Here is a 24,453-nt window from a genome sequence, read left to right as displayed (position 1 = left end):
TTTGACTATATTTTTTAGACTGTACAACACTTAATAAGTACTTTACTGTACTGAATTCATTTTTTTGTCATTGTATATTTATTGATTTTTTGTATTAATAAAGTTGAACACAACACAAATCACATAGACACGACAAACAACTGGTGAACTAGACAAAACTAAACATCGTCAACAATCAGACATCGGAAAGTCAAGAGAATAAATAAAGTAAAAATAGGTAAATTAAATACAATTTAAAATAAAAAAGTAGTGAGAAGGAGACAATTTTTTGTATTTTCTGAAGCTTCAAATATGCAATTATAGTTGAATAGCTTTCATTCCTGAAGAACTACACTTAAAATACAGACCACACCCATTTTGAGGTGATTCAAAACGAGGTTTATGCTAAAGAAGAAATCTCAAGAAAGAAATGCTGCTTTGCTTGAAGAATAATAATACCCAAAACTGTTCAACCTGCCACTCTGAGCTTATTACAGTACATATTTCAGTTTTTATCCTGGTACAAAATAAGTACCACAAAATGTGTGTAAAAAGCTTCAAACAAACCCTCGTAACTCTATGGTTATTGATTTGGATCTCACTAAAGTGGAATGTTGCACAGCTTTGTTAACATCAAAACACCCTGAAAGCTTTAGCCTGTCTCTCCTTTATAGTTTTAAAGAGTCCACTACTCTTAGTATTGAACTTTCTAAATACAGAATTTGGGAAAAATCGACTTAAAAAGTGACACACACTGTACAAGGTAGAATAGACTTAGCTGTTTAGTAGATATTGAGTTTGCCCAATCAGAGGCACAGCTGACCTGACAGGGTGCCACCCACCCTGTAGCTGTAGAGAGAAGGCTCAAAGCCCGCCTCTTGTATCAGCACTTCCATGGACAGTCCATCCATAGATTATACACTCATTACCTGCTAACACTAATGAGTAAGATGGCACTGACAGTGAGTTTACTACTTTGTTTAGACCAACAACTCTCAACAGCCATTCACAGAAAGTGCTGCAATATGTGTGATCCTCTGAAGATCAATCTTCACCACTTTGGTCATTGGTTTTCGTCCATCCTGACATCTGTTAGAAGTATTGGTGTTGAATGTACAGACATTTATGTTCCTAAGTGAATAAAGTCTTCAGACTTTGGTCTCTGTTAGCTGAACATCACATGGGACCTCATGTTCATTAGGTCTTACTAATGAAAAATTTCAAGAAGACTGTGTTGTTGAACACACTTTTAACAGTCTATTACATCCCAACATCTATCAAATTCAAAGATATTCCTGATTCCCAGAGGATAAAGTCTAAAGATTTGGTGATCCATTGCCACCAGAAGGTGAAAACTTTGCAGTCTTTGGTGAAATGTCCCTGAACAAAATCGTATTCAGACATTATCAGTCTTTTCCCAAACATTCATGCTTCTCAGAGGAAGACTTTTACGACCTTTGATGACTTCCTGGTTTTCCTTGAGCACAACCATAATCCTGACATAACTTATGGCAGTGTAATATTTTAACACTATCTGGTGAATTGCCAATCTCCTTTTAAAGCAGCGTTCAGAGTCCCCAGAGGAGGTATCTTTCCTTAAGTGCAACCACAGGATTTCAGTAGACTTTCTGTAAAATTGTCTGATAGGCTGCATGAAATCTCCTCCAGATAATGAAAGGATGAGTTCTGCAGACTTCGGTCATCTCCTGAGCCATAATCAGACTGACATCATGGGTTTTTAGCGAAACGTCTCGACAAGTGTTGGATAGATTACCATGAAATTTTGTCCAGACCTCAGTGATCAGATCTATTCAGCCGGAGTTGTTAGGAGGCATCCTGGAAAATGTTGGGAACTTAAGTGAATTAGAATAAATGAGACAAGTTGAGAGAAGTAGGGCACGCTAGGAAATTAAATGACAACTTAACCACTGAAGTCCATTAAAATGTCAACAAGTTGATTCGCTTCTCCTAAAAACGTCATTTAAACTTCAGACCCACCGGCCAATCCGTGGCATGACGAGGCACCTGGGCTCCCCTTTAAATTCACATGACACAAGCAGATGTCTCCAAGAGGCACTGTACCAGCAACCAATCAAATTGCTTACACATGTTGATTCCCTCTGATAACTGTGTAATCAGCAAACTCATTTCATGCTCAATTTCTGGGCTTTCTAATCAGTGTAATGAAACGCAGTCACCGTCCAGCTCTGGGATTTCCAGGTACGGATCACTGCGACTTCACTCAGCCAGGTTTTCCTCTGCAGATCCTCCAGATAGGGATGCTTTAGAGGGCTACGTTTTCATTTTGCTAGTTGTATAGTCCACCATGGGAACTTTCTCCACGCTGACATGCTTCAGCTCTGGGTTGAGCGCAGCACTGCCTGTGCAAAGAGTTACAGCTCTTCGTAATCCTTCAGATCATCGGGACGGCAGAAACACTTCCTCTTTCCTATCAAACTAGCTCAGCAGATTAGCCTCTGCTCTGCCGCGTATTTAATCGTTTCCTTTGATACGAGCGAGTGTGTGGTCTCAGCTTAAGTAATGCTATGCAACAGACACACACTTCCTGGGAACAACAGAGACAGCTGACTGTTCTGTAGCCAGGATGTAGCATTAGTGACAAACAAGGAATGTTGTTAATGAGATTTAGAGCCATTTCCGAAAAGGAAGAACGCCTCCTTCTCTCCCCCGTACTCACACTTTCATTGTGATTTCTTTAAACCACTTCAAAAGTAACATAAGGAAGTCATACTTCTTATTAATCTTCTATTTAATCCTCTGACCGTGAACTCGATAGGAAATCTGATTTCAGCATGCTGTGAGAGTTAGATGTGTGTAAGTTAAATCTTTCTCAGATGTATTAAATCAGCTGGACTTAGCACCATGACAGAACATTAAAGCTGCTAAGTTAATATTTTTGCAAGAACAATGCATGAAATGAACATAAGTCACGTAACAGGGGTCACTTGTGGGGATAAGCCTACAGAGAAAAGTCTGCAGCTCTCTTGAATTAATTCAGCGTCTGAGTGTCTTTAAGTCTGTTAGTGTTAAAATTGTGATTTTACACAGGTAGAAAAAGAAGGATTCAGCTTGTTTCTTTCCTCCACTGTGTTTTTATTACACGGTTAGGTAAAGTGAGTTAATGGAAACAGCATGAGGGATGCCATTCACTTTACAGATTTCCTGAAAACTTGATGCCAATTATCCAACAAAAGTGATTAGCGGGGCCTGTTAAACCACACAACAGTACACAATTAGCCCTGACTTTGGTGGGCAGCTTTCATTGGCTTGTTACCTCTGTGGTTAGATCACTTTAATTCTCCTTTTCCTCTCCTTCACTAATCCACTTGCTGGCTGGTGAGGGGATGCCAAAAAATAGCAGTTAGCGTTGTTGCATTGTTTACTGTTGTTGTGGCTGCAGGGAATGACAGACCTATCACAGGTTGCTGTGTGTCACACACACACACACACACATGCAGACACACGGTGATGAAGCCAGACTTGGAATGACTCTCCATGTGTGCATGTGAAAGCCTTTTCCTCTCAATCAGTGATGTCATCCATGTCAAGGCGCAGGATCCCGTTCATTAAACAGAGCAGACAGGTTTTTTTTTTCTCCAGGGCCTGATTTCACCATCCTTTACGGTATCACGTCAAGGTCAGAGCCTCAGACTGAGGCTGCATTATAAAAAGAGAATCATTTTTCACTGCTGAGGAGTAATTGTTGACTAATTTGAGTTGAAAGTATCCAGAAAATCGTGGTAGACAGGCTGAATTGTGCTCATTTATAACACACTTACTGCTGCCTGTGTGATATTTGTCCAAAAAATACTTTGTAGCAGATGCCAAAAGGATGTTTTAAACAACATTTTAAAATTTTTGTAACACTTAGATAGTTTTTGACAGTTCTTGCAAAGAAAATCTTACTTAAAGCTCTGGAAAGCAACTTTTGGTTTGATGGTGGTTGACACTGGCGCCCCTAGTGGACAAAGTGAGAAGTGCTGTGTGAAGCTTTTTTTTTTTAAAGTAATATATTTTTGGGGGGCTTTTACCCCTTTGCTTCATGAGATAGGACAGCGGATAGAGAAAGAAACCAAGAGAGAGGGTGGGTATAACTGGAAGCAAATTTGCAACTTTCTGCAACTCTACAGGGACGTACAACACAAGCAAGAATTTACGCCCTGTTCACAACATTCCTAAAACGCTAAGACACAGAGAAAAAAAATCTGCGTTTACACAAAAACGCATGCCAGACCTGCAGTTGGCGCTATAACTGTCTTGTCCAGAAGTGGCTTTTGGTAGATCTCCACTGAAGTGGAGTTGAGCTGATCATCTGGTGTATTTGTGTAGTTTTAGTGCGGAAGTGGAGCAACAGATGCACATTTTGTTGAAAGACAGTCACCAGATACAGCAGATTGAGCAGCACAAGCACAACACGGTAGTTTGCAACGATCATAACAATGGTACCGTTGTCCCGTTGTTTGAAAAATCCCACTCTGGAGGCTGTTTTCAAAAGTTTGCGTTTTAGGTCGGCTGAAACGCCGTTTCCGTGTGAAGGCGAGGCTGGAACGCAACAAAACTTTTGCGTTTTACCCTAAAACTGTTGTCGTGTTAACGGCCTCTTAGACTGGAGTGAAACACCCTAGTTATATCAATGAAGGGCTTAAAGTTATTTTGGCCACAAGTGCTGCCATCTAGAGCCAGAAGAAGTGTTTTTTTTCCCTTGACTAGCCACAGCTTACCACGACTATTAAACAAGACCAAGTACACCTGAGAAGTGTTTTTATGACTTTAAATTTAACCCTACTGTATTTAAACAGTCAAGTTTATGTTAGTGTGCAGTTAATTGCTATAAGTGGCAGTGACCCCCTCTCCAGCAGTAAATTGAGACATTAGAAATTAGGGTCATACTGTATATTTAGCGTCACCACAGCAGCAATAGGAATGTTCCATTTTTAAACCCTGACCCTGTTAATTTATGTTTTAAACATATACTGGGGTCAAAATGGCCAACAGGTACAAGTTTAGGGATTACTCTGCCAGACTGCTTCAGACGCACTGCAAAAAACTGAAATCTTATTAAATGTTTTATCTTTTTTTTTAAATAAAAATTGTCTGATTATACTTGATATGAGCAACATTCAACTTATCAGTCAAGAAAAATGTCTTGTTTCGAGTTATTAAAATACAAAAATGAGGTCTGAATTGCCAATGGAACAAGGAAAATATCTTAACACAAGTAACCTTTCTCTTGTTTCACCGGCAGATTTTTTTTACTCGTTACTAGCAATTCAGACCTCATTTTTGTCTTTAAATAACTTGAAACAAGACATTTTCTGGACTGATAAGCTGAATGTGGCTCATATTCAGTCTAAAAAGACATTTTCTACTGAAAATAAGACAAAAACACCAGACAAGATTTCACTTTTTGCAGTGTCAACATGCATGAAATGGGCTGTAAAGGTTACAACAAACCTATTGATGGTCTGAGAATCTGAAAACATTACGGAAACAATCTAACAAATCCTTTGAGTAAAAGAAAGACCAGAAACCTCTGTTTGAACTTCTCTTGTTCTTTAGCCATATTCTGTGAAATTAAATCACAGTTTTATCAATGAAGTCTGTTGGTTTAGAGGAAAACAATGTAATAGGTGCTGCTTGTTCTAGAAAGGCATCCTACCCTTTATCAAAAGGTCCGTCTCTGTAGGGATCCTTCCATTACGTTGTTAGAGACTTGGAATCACAGTGGGAACCTGTAAGTGGAAAAAAACAGTAGATCTTTTGAGGCAATGCTTGTTTGAAATGTTATGTCTTAAACATTAAAGCCCAATCCCTACTTATACAAGAGCTGTTGATAAAAGTGGAAAAAATCTCTTTATGTTGTGTCACGTGTTTATACATAAATCTGTCCAAAGAAATCAGCTCTACATAATTAAGGGATTAATTAAGCCAGTTGGAAAGTTGAATTTAAATGCATTCACTGTACGAGATGTAAGCCACAGAATTGTTTGTTTACTACCTTTGCTCTGTTTCACTTGGCCTCCTCTTTCCCTGGTCAGCTCTTTAAGCGTGCATACATAGAAATGACTATTTTGGAATCATATTCCTTCTTCTTTTTCCACTGCCATGGCTCAGACATCGATTCTCTGCCAGTGACGCTAAAAAAACATTTTGCTAATGCTGTAATGGTTGCACAATGGGGGTTGCATTTCACTTATTTTATGAGTAGTGGAGAGAGAGCTCAGGGCTCTGTGTGCTTCTGGCCCAGGCGAGTGTTTGTGTGTGGAGGACTTTGGCTTGTTAAATGTGAGATCTGGGTGCTCATTGTTTCCCGGTCAAGTTATCAGAACCAAACTTTAGCTTGTTTTTGACATCCAATGACTCATGGTGAATGTGCTCTATCCTTTACAATGTTTAATTAAACTTCTCTTTCCTCATGTAAGATAAAACATTTATAATCTCCCCTCTGAGGCGACAGTGGCGAGATTATCCCATAAAGTGTGTATTTAAAACTGATTTGTATCCAGTCTTGTACCATGAACACTTTTGTGCCCAACATGTGTTCTGCTAGAAACAGCTCCTCGTGTCAGACCTGAGTTTGTTTAATTCAGGTTTGTTTATTTGGTTTTGATAATCAAAGGTCAGCCAGGTCGAACCTCCAGCCATCACTGGTCAAACATGAGGGGCTGTTTTCCCTCAGGAGATAACGCCAGGTCCTGTCACTCTGGCAAATACTGTATCAGCTGATGTCTGTCAAACAGACCCGAGTCAAAACAGAGACTGAGAAGAAGAGTGTTTTAAAGCTTCTAAAAAAGACCTCAAGCTGGTTTATTTTTTAGTTTACATGTTGAAATCAAGCGGCAACCTCCGGTCTTAGAATATGAGACAGGTGCTAAAATCTGCTGTTTCTCTAGTGTTCGCTTGAGGCTGGCTCCAGAAGTAATGAAAGTCACATATACACCAAGCCCCCCCCAAAAAGTTTTCAAAGCAGAAATTAACCTATTTACAGCCTGGTTAAAAAAATGTCTCCTAACTCGGCAGTTCAGAGGATATTAAGATTGCAAGCTCCCCCAATCAGAGGCACAGCTCAGGTCACGTGACTGACAGGCGCTGTACACAAAGCCCTTGCCACTTCCAATATGGCCGTGATTCCCAATTTGCTTCATTTTCTGTATTAGAAACAGACGAGCGACGTTGGCGAGACTACGTCCATGTTTTATACAGTCTGTGGTTAAAATCAATCAGTTGGTTAACTGCAAAAAAAAGTCAACAAAAAAAGGTTTAAATGGGTTGCAAGTCACCGAAGCGTTTATATTCAACTGAAAATGGAGAGATTGCAAAAGCAAATAGTTCAATAATTGTAAACCAGCACTGCACAAACAAAAGAAAAACAAAAACAGACATGACTCTGTGGTGGAAGTCACTGCATGAGCTTGAAATAATTTCCAAAAACTGTCATGTGTGAACACAGGGAACACCCGGCGTGTTATCAGCTCCCAGTTCAAAGTCAGCATCCCTGATAGTATGGGGATCATGAGTGCCTGTGGCAAGGGGTGCTTACAAATCTGAGGAAGACTTTACGTCTTCCAGCAAGATGATGCCAAACCACATTCTGCACATATTACAACAGTATGGCTCTGTAGTAGAAGAGTCCAGGTGTACAACTGGCCTGCAGTCTCAGCTTATTGCTCCTCAAAAACATTTCAGACATCATAAAACAAACAAAAAAAATACAACAAATGAGACCCTGAACTATTTTTTATTATTTTTTTTTATTATTATTATTTTAGTATTACAGACTTTCAATTTGACATCTTTTTTTTTTACCTTTTAAACCCCAGTAATTGTTGTCCTTGGTTCCCAAACATTTACAGAGTGTTGTTGAAAGAGGAGGTGATGCAACACAACGGTCAACATGCCCCCTGTCACAACTTTTGTGAAACGTGCAGCTAGCTCTAAATTCAAAACAAGCATTTTTCAGTTGCAAGATTTAATGTGCTGTCTTTGCACTATTTTCAATCAAAGATCAGGAGAGAGTGATTTGTAAACCATGAAATTCTGTTTTTATCAGCATCAAATTTGTGTTTCTTTTGGAAACTGGGGTTAAACATGATGCCTTTATGTTGTTCAGAAAGCAAAGGCTTCAGTCCTTGGCATTGTGCGATCGTAAAATTTCATATAAGCTCTGTTGGCAGGGTGGTTTGATATCTTTCCCATGAAGCTGATCCATGCATAGCTGACCGTATCCAACCTTTAGGTTGTGCAGATGTCAGGGATATAAAACATTTGAAGGTACTCCAAAAAAATCATGTTTCAAGAGGCCAAAATTCCAAGGTAAGCACTGGATCACTGTTGCAGATGAAAGGACATGTTTCGACATTCTCAGTATTTTTGGACCAATATTACAGGACAAACAGGTCTGATTTTTTTTTTTTACCTTTCAGCCACAATTTAAAAAACTTTATAAATCTTAATGATTTTATTAATTATTAAAGCCTGTCTTGAGGCATTAGTTGGATGAAAATCCTCAGAGAAATGGCATCAGACACCAAAAATATAACCGTAGTTCCTGGTGGACCCTCTCTGTAGTAGAGCTGTCGGGTTAACCTCACTGAGTCACCAGATGGGCGGGGTTTACCACATCAGCTCAGATTCACAGTTTGGTAAACTGGAAACCACAGAAAAGTGTGAGAATGTTGTCAAATGTTTTCTGATTGCCTGCAAACGACTGTGTGTGCTGCTCAAAGACAAACCTCACTCATCTGCTTGTCCCTGCTGGTTAAGAGAGCTGTTTTCCAGACACCATGAGATCCACGCTCAGTTTAGTTCACTGCTGCTGTGAGTCAACTTTATTTTAGCTGCAGTCAAATGTGAATCACTCACGTATTTATTACAGTGACGGACTTATGTGAAGCAGCAGCGGGCACGTAGAAACTCTTGTGAGACCAGATCAGACCTGAGGTGGCTGCGAAACAGTGCAGAGCCTGAGTCAGCAAATGAGATTAGATAGGGTTTAGTTTACTGTCTGATATCTGATACTCTCTCCAGGGGGGCTTGATTTTTCTTTAGCCATTAATTTAGACGTTTCTGCCTCGTGTTGTTTTGATCTGAAACAGTCCTCTGGCAAGTGTGGCCGGCACTAGCAATTTAGTGTTTTGCAAATGAAGTTATAACATTTAATTTAAATCACTGACGCTACAAAAGCACGAGGATTTCATTAGGAAGTTGCCAAAAGATATTAACAGGAATAGTTTGACCTTCTGGGAAACACACTTATCCTTTTTATTGAGGAGAGTTATAGTATGAGAAGATTAATTCCACCTTTAGCTGTCTGTTTAATAAGACACTAGAGCCAGCAGCCTGTTAGCTTAGCACAGAGACCGAAGACAAAGGAGACAGTGAGCTGGGCCCTGTCCAAAGCTGTGTGTACGGGGATTGTTTAACCTTATAAATTAACTCTTTGTGAACAGCTTTTATGAGCTCTAGAAAATGAAATGTAAACAGAAGTGCTTTCTTGCCTTGGGAAGTCTTTTTTGGGCCCTATGTGTTTCAAAAAGCTAGATATCACTCAGCTTTAGAGGTGCTGTGTTTGCATTTGCTTCTTTTGGACTCAGCTCGGTTAGATCATTAGGATGAGCTGATGTGAAAACAAAGCACTCAAAGTCAATAAAGTCACGTGCTTTCTACCAATTAGCTAAAACTACTATGTCTGTTTACATGTAGTGTTGATTAAAAGGCAAAACACAGTGTCAGACCCTGCTTTACCTTCCAACTTTGGATAACTTGCAGCATCATGGGGAAGAAAGGTGATTTAAGGGACTTTAAATGTGGCATGGTTGTTGGTGCCAGATGAGCTGGTCTGAGTATTTCAGAAACTGCTGATCTACTGGGATTTTAACCCACAACCATCTCTAGGGTTTACAGAGAACGGTCCCAAAAAGAGAAAATATCCAGTGAGCAGCAGTTCTGTGGGACAAAATACCTTGTTGATGCCAGAGGTCAGAGGAGAATGGACAGACTGGTTGGAGCTGATAGAAAGGCAACAGTAACTCAAATAACCACTGGTTACAACCGAGGTCTGCAGAAGAGCATCTCTGAACACACAACACGTCCAACCTTGAGGCAGATGGACTACAGCAGCAGAAGACCACACCGGGTGACCCTCCTGTCAGCTAAGAACAGGAAACTGAGGCTACAATTCACACAGCAACACCAAAACTGGACAACAGAAGATTGAAAAACGTTGCCTGGTCTGATGAGTCTGGATTTCTGCTCCACATTCAGATGGTAGGGTCAGAATTTGGCATCAACAACATGAAAGCATGGATCCATCCTGCCTTGTATCAACGGTTCAGGCTGGTGGTGGTGTAATGGTGTGGGGGATATTTTCTTGGCTCACTTTGGGCCCCTTAGTACCAACTGAACATGGCTTAAAGTCCACAGCCTACCTGAGTATTGTTGCTGACCATGTCCATCCCTTTATGAGCACAGTGTACCCATCTTCTGATGGCTACTTCCAGCAGGATAGCGCTCCATGTCATAAAGCTGGAATCATCTCAGACTGGTTTCTTCAACATGACAATGAGTTCCCTGTACTCAAATGTCCTCCACAGTCCCCAGATCTCAATCTAATAGAGCACCTTTGGGATGTGGTGGAACGGGAGATTCTCATCATGGATGTTCAGCCGACAAATTTGCAGCAACTGTGTGATGCTATCATGTCAATATGGACCAAACTCTTTGAGGAATGTTTCCAGTATCTTGTTGAATCTGAAGGCAAAAGGGGGTCCAACCCAGTACTAGCAAGGTGTACCTAATAAAGTGGTCAGTGAGCATGTGTGAAAAGGGCTCCTTAGCCTCATTTCAAGCAAACATTCACTAATGTCTTTACTTCGTTTGGTGTAGCTTTAAATGCTTCAGTGTGAATACAACCGCAGGACAGTCACCATCTCTACACCCTGGAGGCAACATTACATTTTTCTCAAATTCCTAACCATAAATTTAGAACCTTCCTTGGATCTGCCGCCGTCTCTGGTTTCACCTTTACGGGGCAGGAGTCTGTGGGTGGGACGGTATGACTAAGAAATAACCACATGTGGGAGACTTGGTCGGAGTGTTTATTTCCACTTACCGGACAATGCTGTCCCAAAATCTGGGATTTACTGTTTTATTATGACAGTGGAGGCAGAGGGGCCGCATCCATTAGAGCTGTGAGTCAGGGATGGGGAGGACGGGTCAGTCTGTGGGCAGAGGCCAGACTCCACGGCTCTTAACCTGGAGGAGAGGCTGGATGGACTTAAATCACTTTTTATAATAGCCTGCTCTGGATACTAATTTAAGGACTTAGCAGTTCATCATGTAGTCAAACTGCTTTCCATCCCCTGTGCTTTTGGCTGTTTTAAGACATGAAATAAATAATACATGAATAAGAAAATAGACAATTGCTCCTTTATTTTGGGAGGAAAAACAGATACAATGCAGCTTTTTTCCAAACTACTGAATTCTTCCTGTCCTTCACTGAAGCCAAGAGGACGACACGCGAGTTAAAAATGAAACAATGTGCGATGTTTTCCTCTCTGTCTGCTCTTTCTCTCAAAGCTTCAAGATTTAGTTTTACTTTAAAACGTCCTGACAAGAGCTGCCCAGCCCAGCTTAAGGCCAAGGCTGAAATCACATTAAACTGTCCGGCTTGTTTCTGACTTTTATTGTTACGCTGAGGTGAGTTAGATTTATGTGACAATTCAACAAAGTATTATTCCCCTTTTTGTTTCAATTTCCTTCCACCGTCTTATTTCAGGGTTTTTGAATCATTTTAAAAGAGGTATTGACGTTTTACTGGAGCAGCTGAAGCAGAAAAAATAGTCTCACTGAGCTCAGAGCTTGGATGTTTTGTTTTATACCTATAATAAACCTGTGACTCCCCACTTTGAGGACACTTTCTTCAACTCTGGACCACCCTGCCACCCCGCTACCCCACCTCCTGATTTTATCAGGCAGATACCACAGCTCCAGTGTCTTCTTTTATTTTGGGAAAAGTCTAATCTGTCTTTTCTCTGCACAGATAAAGCTGTATCTGCCCATGCTGACAGCCGGGACAGCCGGGATGAAAAAGAGTCTTAACAGCCGGGCTTGTGTTTTACTTGGTTGTAAAAATCTTATTTTTCAGGCATAGTTAAAATTTCTTGTCTGTGAGGTGAAACAGTTTTACATTTTTTCCAAAGAGACTTCATCTCAAATCAGAAAAAGGCATTTCTCTTCTTTAATATGATGAAAATGATCCAAACCAAGCACTAAAACCAGTCGGTTTGCGTTGGAGGCTTCTGATATTAGCTCACCAGTTGGCTGTTTTTTCCTCTTTTGATTTTGGATTCAGTTTAACAGCTGGGATTAAGAAATTAATGTTCATGACTGTCAATACTGTCAGCGCTGGCAGATGTCCTCGGCTAAGCTAAAAACCACAATGGACTGTAAATGGATTATTTTTCTGACCCATGTCTCAGTTTCCTCACCACAGCTCTGGATTTGTAGAAACACATTAAACTCCTCTGTTGTTTCCAGGTAGATAAATTAGCCAAAATGTGGCTAAAAATATAAAATTCATCAATCATGAGTGTTCTGACATTACTCGGGTTAATGTACAGTTTGTCGCTCCAGCACTTGATTGACTGGGATGGAGATCTGTTCAGACACTTATTCCTTCAAGAGAGTGAAATAGAATGGCTGTGGTGAGAGGGAAAGGGAAAATGTGTGTGAGTGTTTACCAGCTCAGTTATTAACATTGTGCAACCATTTTTATTGAGCCACCAAAACTGAAAGACAGCAACACTGTTTTCAAACTGGTGTCTTAGATGAGCTGAGGGTGGATTTCTGTTATCTTTAAAAGAGCCAGGCTAGCTCTTTTCTCCCCGTTTCTAGTATTTATGCTAAGTTAAGCTAAGCTAACAGGCAGATCTTGACGTTAACTTGGAACAGTAAAAGTTTTTTGGAAAGGTGCAGTGTGTTGTACTTTAAAGTTTTAGATGGTCAACCTGATAAATGAATAGTATGGCTAGAAATGTTCGTTAACAACCCATTTTTTCATAAAAGACATAAATATTCCAAACGTCTGTTTCTTTGTTTCTTCACTGTAGGTCTAATTTATCAAAATACAAACAATGCTTTCCTGGAACGGGCCCTTGACACATTTAGTAAAACTGTCTGTCCAGAGTGTGCCTGTCATTGCAGGTGCATTTAAGGACTGTTGTAAAGCCACAGAGTTGTTAAAATTATGTCTATATCACTTTTAGCCAGAGATTAGAGATAGCGCTATGGTGTCCACTGAAACAGATTTGTTGTCATACTTCACTTGGAGTAAGGATCCTTCTCCTGTAGCTTTACTATTATCGGTGTGTACTGAATGATTCAGAATCAAAAGCCGCATTTCCACCAAGCAGACCGGTTCGGTTCGTCACGGTACGGCATGCATTCTGCAGCGTTTCCACTGACTTATTCCCGGACAAATCTCCAAATAACCGAGACGAGCTGTCTCACTTTTTGGGAACCCTTCGTATGGGTGCCAGACTGAACCGATCCGCTCTCGGAAGGTGGAGCTACAACACTGCAGACCAATGATTGGTCAAAAGAATCGTCACTTGCCCCGAAAGCTGCTGTATTTCTCCTGGCGGCACACAGACTTTTCTAAAACAAAGCTTGATTGCACTTTGTATCAAAGAGCTACATGCCATTTACAGAGAGGACAAAATGCTGCGTGTCTTCCATCTCTGCTCTTTGTTTACTGTGTCCCGTTTTTCCTCTTCGTTGGATTTATCAGCGGGGTGAACTGTGTCGCGCAATTGTTTAACCATTATGGCTTTTGGCAACCGGCTTACGCGCCACCTACCACGAGGGGGCACAGTTTGCTGTGGAAACACAAACGGGATCAGGCTTAACTGTACCAAACCGTCCCAAACTGTACTGTACCGACTCTGACTGCTTGGTGGAAACGCTGCTAAAGTCTTGGTGCAGCCTCTATGAACTGCTACATGAATAGGTTTAAGATACTACATACTTCTGGTACTAGACTGAAACTAACTGGTGTTTTCATCAAAATACATTATCTAATAAAGCTACCAGAATTCCTACTGATCTGATGTCTAGATAGTTCAATACGTCCCAATTTTTCCACACTTTTTTTAAAGCTACTATAGGGACCTTCTGGCTTTTTATGGTTTGTGCTGATTTTGGTGCCCCCCTGTGGATAAAGCTTTCGTTGATCTTGTTGTATACTTGTGCGCACTGACCAAAAATCTTGCATCATGCTTACAATCCTTTGTTTTGTTTTGATTTTTTACAATTGTTTTATAAGCTTCAGTAACCCCTCAACCCATTCAGATGTTAAAAAGAAACAAATAAAAGCATGTTAAGAAATCAACACATGCAGGTAACCATCTATAAACTCCTCACAGGAGCTTTAAAGCGACTTTGTCCTCTTATTTTTTCAGCCTGTTTTTAAAGACACGCCCAAGAGCTACATGAGATAAAAACGTCTGCTCATTCTACTCACTGGTAGCAAATGTTAGCATGCTAAGCTAAAAGGGTGAATGTAATAAACGTTGGGATTTCTTTAATTTCTTTTAAGTTTGTTTTTATCTTTTCTGACTTGCAGCAGGGTAAATACAGGGTTTTGTTTTTCATTTTTCAGGAAAATAATCCAACAAGTGGATATTAAACTTGTTTTTAACAGAAATGCATACCAAGAGGAGTAAAAATATTAAGACAGGTACCCTGTTTGGAGCATGTTTAAGAAGATTCCTGGTGATTTCTTTGTATACAAAGTCCATTTTTACAACATTTTGTTCATGATGTCAGCTGTTTGGCCTGGTTACCATCTCTACCTCCCTCAGGCCTGTCTGATGCTTCTTTATGTTTGGAGAAAATCTGTCTCTAAGCAACGTTTTTCATGTTGATCAAAATACACTTTTTTTAAAGGAATGAGAGAAGAGAAATTATGCTTGTGTACATGTAAGCTCCTCAAATGCATTTAAACTGCACCTCAGATCATCTGATAGGAGCTGGCGAGCGCGGGGGGGAAAGTGTGCCTTTTGTTTCTGGCTGCGTCTTATTTTCCACCACCTTCCAGCCTCTCTACCTGCCTCTAATGAGATCTCTTGTTTCAGACTCACTGCCACAAAAAGCCTGTTCGTAATCGCTCATGAGGCTTGATTTAAGAAATGCAGCATCCAAACGAGAGTTTTTGTCTTTTATGGGACAGGTGTCTGAGGTGAAACAAAGTTGAATCCTGACTTTTGAGATAAGAAGAATCAAGCGCTCTTTGTGTTTGCTCAAATATTTGAAACATTCTTGTTGGCTCAGGCGCAGCGCTCAGCTTCTTTCCACAGCGGAGGATTCTGCCGCTGCTCAACGCACACCTTCTCTCCCTCCTCACTAACAACTCCATCTTTTTGGCAGAGTTTGTGCTTCCCTCAAATCCTTTTAGACCTTAAATATATTTGAGGCAGCTGCAAAGCCAACAACCATTACTGCTGTCAGAGAGAAGGCCGTCTTCCAACAGCCGTGTAGAGTCCGCTCACTAATAGATCAAGAGTAAAGATCCGAGCGAGAAGGATTCCTGTGCTCTGAATGTGGTTTGGCTCCTGATCCATGTTGAACTTGTCTTCAGCCAAAGATAAATGACATAAATACGCCTCCATAGGTTGAGCTTCAGAGAGAAACTGCTCATTACAGGAGCCTGAACAAAAACACACAGCAGCCAGCGAGTGTTTGAGGAGCTAAGAGCTGTTAACGGGGACAAGTGACCCATGAGTCCAATTTGTACTTTAGTTTGGCTTAATCTCACATTCAGCTCAAAGCAGCCTTTGTTCAAACACAGTGAAAGAAGAAAGCAGCCAAAAAGGAAAGAAGCTTTAGGTCCGGTAACCTTCACATGTATCCTTTGTGTTGAGTTCTCATTTCTCACTTTCTCATTAATGAAACATGTTTGTGTGCTTGTGATTGCAGTGGCTGATTGGAGACAGAGACAGTCACTGCGGGGCCATCTGCTCACGGACGCAGGGGAAACCGGTGTGCGGCTCGGACGGGCGGAGCTATGAGAGCGGCTGTGAGCTGCAGAGGGCGCGCTGCAAAGATAAAACACTGACCCTGGCACACCGCGGCCGGTGTCGAAGTGAGGACTGAACCTTTTCATTTACCTAAGCTACAAAAATACTTCATCCTGCATCATTGTTTGTGCTTTTATCTGCTGCTCTGCATTTGAGTAACACTGTTTACAAATTTTGTTACTTTATCACAAACTTACGAGCCGAGAAATTGTGTTTAAGTTGCTGTAACTTTAAACTTCTTAGCAACACTTTTTTACTGAACTGAGCATGGGCGATGTTGAACTTCTACTTTTATATCAGAGGTTGTTTTGAGGTTAGAGCAGCCATGATTAAAAGAAAAATAGTCCAAGGTGAGGACAGAAGATTTTACGACATAGCTTTGCACGGATTATAAGTCTCTGAGAACTGAAAATGTTTACAGTCTCACAGTTAATATTGTTGCTCATGCTTTTGGTTGCTAAAAAATCTGCCAAAATCTGCCCCGTTTGTGATATTTATAAGTTAACCCATTAATGCCCAAATTTTTTCACAGTTGTAAGACAAATATTTTTATCAGTTGAGCTATTTTTTCCATTTTGTTCTTTGTTTTGAGGGAAATAGGATTTTTATGACTGGCAACAATTGTTGAAAGTGGTCACACAGCTTGTCACTAGGTTACCTAATAATTCTATAGAAATAATGATAATTATAACACAAATAAAATTATGTATAAAAAATAATATAGTCATAACGTATAAAAAAGGTGGTGTGTGTGGGGGGTAGCAGGTGTGGGTACTGACTACAATAAGTACCTGTGTGTCAAGAAAATTTCTCCTAATAAGTAAATTATGAGCAACGCTGCTGCTTTCGACCAGCTATGTGCCCCCCGGCAACTTGTGTAGCCACTCACAGAAATAAGCCCGTGATCAAAAAAATATTTATCCTAGGTACAATTTTTTTGGGGAGGGTTACTCTAGAGCAGGGCTGTCCAATTTGGAGCCTGCAGGCCAAAGTTGCCCCCCTAGTGTTTTTTATTTTATTGTTGTTTATTTATTTATTGTTACACTTTCACTCCTGACCACAAGCTAACACTGTGTTGCATTGGGAGTAGGGTGGCGCTGGTCCCGTCTGCTCAGATCTGGAAGTCCATGACCAGAAAGGTAGAAGATGCAGGAATGGGGCATTTGAGACAGTTGCACTCTGACAAGAGAAATTTTAGAAATAGTTGGGAACATGAGTACTTTTATACAGATATATTTCTGCAGAAAGTCGCTGTTTTTTAAAAGAGCACAATCTTCTTAAATTAATGCAAATAGAGTAGTAGTAGGGGAAAAAAATCTAAAGGTTTCCAGTTTTATTACTATTCCTCATTTCAAAAGGATGGAAAATGCACTATTTTGGTTCCATAGGAGCATGCTGTGTCCCATGTTGTTTAGGTTATATTGTGCTAAATGTCTTTGAAGACACAGGCCTAGTGTTTGTGCCATATGGATGTTCAGTAATTTCATGCTGTGAAATATAGTGGTGAAAAGTGTTTTCATTTTCAAAACTATTTGTATGAGTATTTATTTTGCAAAATTATGCCAAAGGCATATTTAATATCATGAATTGCAACATGAATGTTTAGTTTTGGACCCCAACCCTCCACCCTGACTCGTTTTTGGCCCTTCACCCTGCTCTAGAGACTTGAATGAATGATTAATTATAAATATATTTGGGGGTAAAAAATCATTAAAAAATGATGAAAATTGGCTCTTTCCAGAATGATTTGCATCCACCATGTCTTTTACTAGAAGGAGCAGGCAGCAGATGATATCATGTGACAGGGACCACCAAAATCTTTGTTTAAGTTGTCTTCTAGCATACAAGTGGAAAAAGTTGCATTAATAACACTGAGATTTTTCATTACGAGTAGAAAATTACAGTGATACACTTTGGCGACAATTGTTTGGCGACAAAAATTTAAGGTAACTCCATTGTGCCTCGGACTTTTTGCCAATATAATTCCCTAGATTTTAATTTGATGTTTTGTGATCAGTCATCAGGAAAAGTAGCATCTTGGTCGCAGCTAACAGGGATCCAAATAACAAGATTGAAAAATGTCTTAAGAGATTTTAAAGTTTGAAGAACATGTAGTTAAAGGCTAAAATCTTTCAATATTTTTTGTTTTGTTCTCAGAAAACTGGGTAAAAATCGATCAGTTGCCGGGCGCTCCAGCACCAACTTCCTCATCTGAAGGAAGAGACTTGGAGCTGAGAGGTAAGGATGACAAAATCTAACATGAGTTGCACAAACTCATGTTAGAAGAAAACATTAAGATTGTTGATGATTAATCCAAATGATCGAGCAACCACGTAGAGGAAAACGAAGGTGACTTGATGAGATTTTATCTGCACAGAATTAAGGTGAAACAGCACAGGTATGAGAAACAACTTGACTCATCCAGGTCAAAGTTTTCCAGTTTGAAAAGGCTTTAAAAAAGCCAAAGAGTCCACAGCTTTAGTAAGAGCATGTTGCAGATGTTGCAGCATGAACACCACACCACTTCAGGAAACGTGGAGCTGAGTGGGAAGATGTCTTTCATTTTCCGCCTCTCTGTAGGCGTGTAAGTTTTTACAGACGCGGATCACACACTTCCTCCGTCTCTGGATGCCGGCCATTCAACAACAGCAGAGATTGATAGGTCTAGAGTCAAGGTTGGGACTTGGCATTTCCCCCTTCTTCTTTTTTTCAGCTCCACTGTCCATTAGGAGGACAAAACAGTCCCAACCAAAGCCATTTTTGGAGTGAATTTCTTCCCTCTGTATGATAATGCCTGGTTATGTTTCATAATGGCGGCGGCGTGCCAAGGGAAGGAGAGCCGGGCAAAGCGCACGCAGACTGTGCAGATGCAGCAGGTCTGTTTTGTTGAAGAGAAACTGCTGCTTTATTTGAGCCGGCAGTTCATGAACCAATCCTTGTTTACAGCCTGGCCAAAGCCTTGTGAGGTGTGCGTGAGATTCACATTAAACACAACCGATAAATCTGACTGCAAGGCAAGTAAAGTGAAAACAGGCCCAATAAACAATCAGAAACAACAAACACATAAACATTATGACAGTCAGACCTGCTTTTTCACGGTGTGGCTGTGAAGAAACAACATGGGCACGGTCAACACGCCAAGAAGCAGCCTGTTATCCAGAATCCTCCAATCAGAGAAGAGTAGAGGGTGATTCAGCTGTTTTGGTACAGAGAAGTGTTACTGTAACTGAAATTTAATCTTTAAAAGAAGAGAGCCAGACTAACAGGCTCAAATTAGTTTCATTTGACGAAATCACAAAATGGATCCTAATGGAGATGGTGGTCTTTAATTTAAAGGTTCCATTTGATTAAAAAACATGTCTTTGCCTTAAGATGTAGTCATCATTTAGCCTAGCAGACCTGGGAATGTGGAAGGGAAAAACAAACTATGCACTGTCTCTGCAGCCAACAAACAAAGAAAACAGCTTCTTTACCCTGTTAAGTCTGACCCATCAAAAAAAAAGAAAAAAAAAAAGCCAGAAAATTCTAATTTTTTGAGCTGAGATGTCTTTTAACCCTTTCAAGAAAATTCACTAGAAAAAATATCACTGTATCATTCTGATTATGATATTTTGTTGTTTACACACTGGATAAATTGGGTAATTTTGGCAACTTTTTCAGTGAAGTTTTTAGTCAGTAGAATAGAATAGAATAGCAATACAAGAAAACAAAAGTAAGAAAGAGTATAGAAAGTGCAAAAAGGTCCATTAAAAAATAGATGCTGACAGCTTGTCCATCATTCTCCAGTTCAGCCAGCCTCCACCTCCACAGGGTCCAGGACTGAGCTTCTTCAGCAGTCTGTTCAGTCTCTGTCTCCTGGATCCTGTCTGCTCACAGCAGGTGAAGCTCTTCCAATGTGTTGCTGGGTTAGCACAGCTAGCTCGTCCATCTTATTGGAGATAGATCTTACGTTTCCAATAACGATGGATGGAAGGACAAGTCAATGTCGTCACTTCTTAGCTCACACCTGAGAACCAGCACATTGTCCTCACCTCTTTCTCCTCACCTTGTGGGGAAACATCTGGCCTTGCACCAGTTAGCATTGACATGCTATTGGCCGCTAACAACTGATTTCACATGTAAACAATGGGACCATGGTTACATGTAGGATCTCCAAACAAACACAGGAGCAAATATAGTAAAAATATCATTGAAGACAAAACCAGTTTGGTGTCCATGACCAAAAAATGAGCCATAAAAAGTAATGATCTACACCAAATGCAGAGATGACAAAAAGAGATGAAAAAAATTACAAGAAATGCTTATTTTCAAAGTGAATAACATCTTAGATGTTTCTTGAAAATTAGCAATGATCACCAAAGGTGCCTGCTTCTGTCGCTCCCTGCTCAAAGTCCCACCATGCTGTCTACCCATTACCGCTGAGCACTTAACGAAGAAAGCGTCTCCACTCCAACCCCGCTCCACACTCGCTTCAAAAATATGTGTCTGCACATTTTACTTATCTTTATTTGAAGCCTTAGACCCCAAATAGTTGGGAGGTATTAAAACATTTGTGCTCAGATACTGAGCTAATCGGCACGGCTACAAAATTCTAAACCTTGCTTAAAAGACAACTAGAGCGTGTTGTAAACAGTTAAAATAACACAATATGAGACATAGTATTGATCTGTAGTGATACTTTTTACAATCTGAGCCTGACCATGAAAAACAGGCACTTTATGAATGTACTCTCACAACATTAAGGTTCATGGTATCTTTAAAAACAAGGCCCAGCTTTAATTAAGACATTGCTCACATCATCTAACCATCAATTTGTTCATTTTGTGTCATAATTTGTTGGACGTTTGTCTGTTTTCGTTTATTCCTCACAGGACATGAGCAGTACAATGTCTACAGAGCCTTGTTTTGGTAAGGCTAAATATACTCAAAGTCTAGGTTTAGAAATTCATGTAATCATGTCTGTCCCTCTCAGTGACTTCATCACACAGTTCTGGCACTGCGCGTCTTTTCTCTGGAGGAGACAACATGTCTGTCTCCTCTCAGGTCCAGGGACAACTTTTTCAAACTTTTATTTATCCAGGCAGAGCGTTTGCCAACAGTGGAGGACTGTGGTCGCACTGGTCAGCTCCCCGGTGTGAGCGTGTACACACACACACACACCGTGGAGCACGAACATAAACTCGTCAGAGGCATGAGTGCAATAAAAACAGTAGTTGCTGATGGGATTTTGAAGCAGTGACTGGCTGGTGCGAAGCCCACTTCATTTTCTGACCTTTCAGCCACTTCCATCCCCGTCCCCCCGAGAGCAGGCCTGGCTCATCAGAGCTGCAGGAACACAGGCTCACTTTCCACTTTTTAGGGAACATGACGCAGTCCTCGGCACCAACAATGCAGTTCTCATAGACGACTTCTGGCACCGCGAACGGTCAGTGTCGAGGAATGTGTTATTTCAGTATTTTTCAAATAGTGTAATAAAAGGTCTCTGACTCCCCTGGGCTGGAAAAATGGCTCAAACGTATGATTTGGAGGAAAAGTGCAGAAACGATTCTCGTGTTGAGTTCTAGCTGTACATTTATCACAAAGGTGCCCTTAAGCAAGGCAGATATACCGTTAAGGTAAAGTCAGTGGTTCAACCCCCTCTTTGAGGCTGTCAAAGACAATTTTAGCTGCTTGTCTACTTCTGTTTCTTTTTATTGTGTTACACAAAATACTTTACCAGAAACACAGTTACAACTTCAAACCCTCGAGGTGTGTTATGAAACAAGAAAACTAGCCAATGTGGAGGAAAGGTAGAGGAGCAACTCCCATGTTCAGACAGCGAAAAGTGCAGTTTTTTTTCCCAGAGGAGTCTGGTTGCTTTGAAGAGAGAAAGGAAACTGATATTTTGTCTTACTCTGAAAAACAGAGGTCTGTCTCTGACGCTCAAATTACAACCTGAGCTGGTGTTAACTTTATAAGGCTGTAAGCACATTGGCCCTTATGAATGACAGCCATTCAAAATCACATCAGGTTTAACCCTCTGATGAATAAAATATGAAAAGCCTGAGTCAAGAATTTCTCTTCAGTTTTTTATTCTTCTTGGCATGGAAAAAATGTTTTCAATTTTTTTCTCCTTTTTTCAATGTTTGATTTTTTTTCAGAAAGTTACAAGCACCTGAACATTCAACAAAAAACAGTATCACCTTAATATAAATATCAATAAAACTGTGTGCTTTGAAAAGCATTGTAGCAAAATTTTAGTAAGTATAGATGTCATACATAAAGTTGATAAGCTTTTTAACCTTCTGATGATCTCTGTAACTTTCTGAAAACATCATATTTTTGAAAAAAAAAAAGTTTAATAATTTTTTTCATGCCTTGAGAATAATAAAAACACCTATGGAAAAGAAATCTTAACATGGGCTGATGAGCTTTAATCCTTTGTTTAAAGAACCTATGGGTTTCAAAGACCTCTGTTTCATCAATGCAAGATTTCAGGATGCTCAAGTTGAATTTTGGCTTTTTTTGAAACTGTTACTCTGAAATCATCCACAAACTTTTAGTGATTGAGGTAAAAATGGCATCTAAATTGTCACTTTTTAAAAAAAAATAAGCATTGTCTACATTGAAATAATGCACATTAACTAAAAATGTTATAGAAAAAGTTGCCAAAACTGTCAGATTTATCAGATGGGATACAAAAAAAAACATATAAACAAATGACAAAGCAATATTTTTTGTAGATTTTTTTTAACAGGGTTTATAAACATCTCATTTCCAAAAATGTTGAATTTTCTGTCTCTTTTTTTGATGGATCAAGCTCAAAGACTGTAGAAGTAATGGATGCAGTCTTCCTGATGTCACTGTTTGTTTCTGAAACGGAAAAATTAAATCGGCTATCGTGGCCATATTGGAAGCGTCAGGAGCTTCTATACAGCTATGGGGCTCCCATCAGTCATGTGACCTGAACTGCCGAGTTCAAAGAAAAAGTTTTTTGAACCAGGCTGTAAATAGGTTAATTTCTGCTTTGAAAACTGCTTTTTCTGGCTTGGTGTATGTGACTCCTGCACTGAGCCAGCCTCAAGCGGACACTCGAGGAAAACCAGATTTCAGCACTTCAGCATTGTCTCAAATTCTTAGACCGGAGGTTGCCGCTTGGTCTGGGTTAAGAAGCTGTCCACTGCAGTGACTACTCTGCACCAGAGGGTTAAAAGACCTGGCTCACCTTTAATCTGACTTCCAGCTCAAACTCGGCTGTTTTCACTTAGAACAACAGTCCAAAAACAACAGTAGAGCAGGATGCTTGAACACATGGTACACCATGAGGCCGCCTGTTTAATCTGTTACAGAAGGAGGTCAGTCCAAGTGTCGAGTAGAGAGGAGCCAGGCTTTGGAGCAAGCCAGGAGACCTCAGGAGTCCATGTTTGTCCCAGAATGCAATGAGGATGGGACATTTGCCCAGGTTTGTCTCCTCACCACTTTAAACCACCGTCCTCCCTTTTCTTCACTGACTTCTACAAACTTCAGTCATTTTTTTGTGTGTCTTACCTTTCTGCCTCTCCAGGTCCAGTGCCATACTCTGACCGGTTACTGCTGGTGTGTGACCAGTGATGGGAAGCCAGTGAGTGGCTCTTCTGTGCACAACAGGACCCCGGTGTGTTCAGGTACTGGTTGGAAAACAGCATGGGGAAAATTTAACATTTTTTCACAAGAATCTTAGAAACATTTGTTCTGTATAAGTGGCACAAGGGCTGCTCTTCTTCAGAATCGTTATGTCTGACATATCATGATGGTTCATTTGGGAGCACTGCTGATATAAACATTATGGTAACTCAAAAATTACCATTTCATTTGCGATGATTTCCTCTGAGCTTGGTCGGACTGGAAGCTTATAAAAGAACAACATCCCATTGCTGTGTGCCAGGTTTTTAAACTTTACATAACTGTTATAGTTTTCCTGTTTTTCCGATAGATGCTAAAGACAAAAGCAGCTGCCACATAAACATATGACAGAATGTCAGGCAATTTGTGTTTGGGGGATTATTTCTTTGTTTTAACAATGCTTCTTGGTAGTAAACGTTATACTGTTGGAAATTTTGGCATTGGCGGAGAAGATTTGGCAAATTTTTCATTGGCATGACTCACAGACTCAGTTTTGCTGCTTGTCCCACAAATGCATGTTCCTTACAAATGTGGCGCCATTTAAGAGGAGAGTAAATACACTTTCCAACAGGATAAGAATTATTACAGAGAAGTATTGTTGTACCAAAGAACACAGATTGCTGCTGCTTTTGTAATAAGTTTATATGGTAAATGAGGGCAGGAAGTCTCTTAGTTTAACGTACAGTTTGAGGATCTGTGTCGATGAAGGGTAAAGAGTGGAAACAGCCTTTTTGTT

General features: G+C 40.2%; 1 protein-coding gene across 7 annotated transcripts in view; it reads left to right on the top strand.

Moving 5' to 3' along the window:
- smoc1 (SPARC related modular calcium binding 1) overlaps positions 1-24,453 on the top strand; it is a 67,087-nt gene that overhangs the window by 6,401 nt on the left and 36,233 nt on the right. For all 7 annotated transcript variants that reach the window (XM_074692876.1, XM_074692875.1, XM_074692871.1 and 4 more), the window contains exons 2-5: positions 15,976-16,141; positions 18,234-18,314; positions 23,405-23,517; positions 23,620-23,719. In XM_074692876.1, the coding sequence (XP_074548977.1) occupies positions 15,976-16,141; positions 18,234-18,314; positions 23,405-23,517; positions 23,620-23,719 (460 nt within the window). The remainder of the gene's footprint in view (positions 1-15,975; positions 16,142-18,233; positions 18,315-23,404; positions 23,518-23,619; positions 23,720-24,453) is intronic.

This window comes from Halichoeres trimaculatus, unplaced genomic scaffold (genome assembly GCF_033239565.1).
Source record: "Halichoeres trimaculatus isolate MK-OKI-2021-1 unplaced genomic scaffold, fHalTri1.1 fHalTri1_scaffold_17, whole genome shotgun sequence".
In the NCBI taxonomy this organism is placed as follows: domain Eukaryota; kingdom Metazoa; phylum Chordata; class Actinopteri; order Labriformes; family Labridae; genus Halichoeres; species Halichoeres trimaculatus.
The sequence above is the reverse complement of the archived record's forward strand: the minus strand, read 5'-3'. Positions and strand labels throughout refer to the sequence as shown.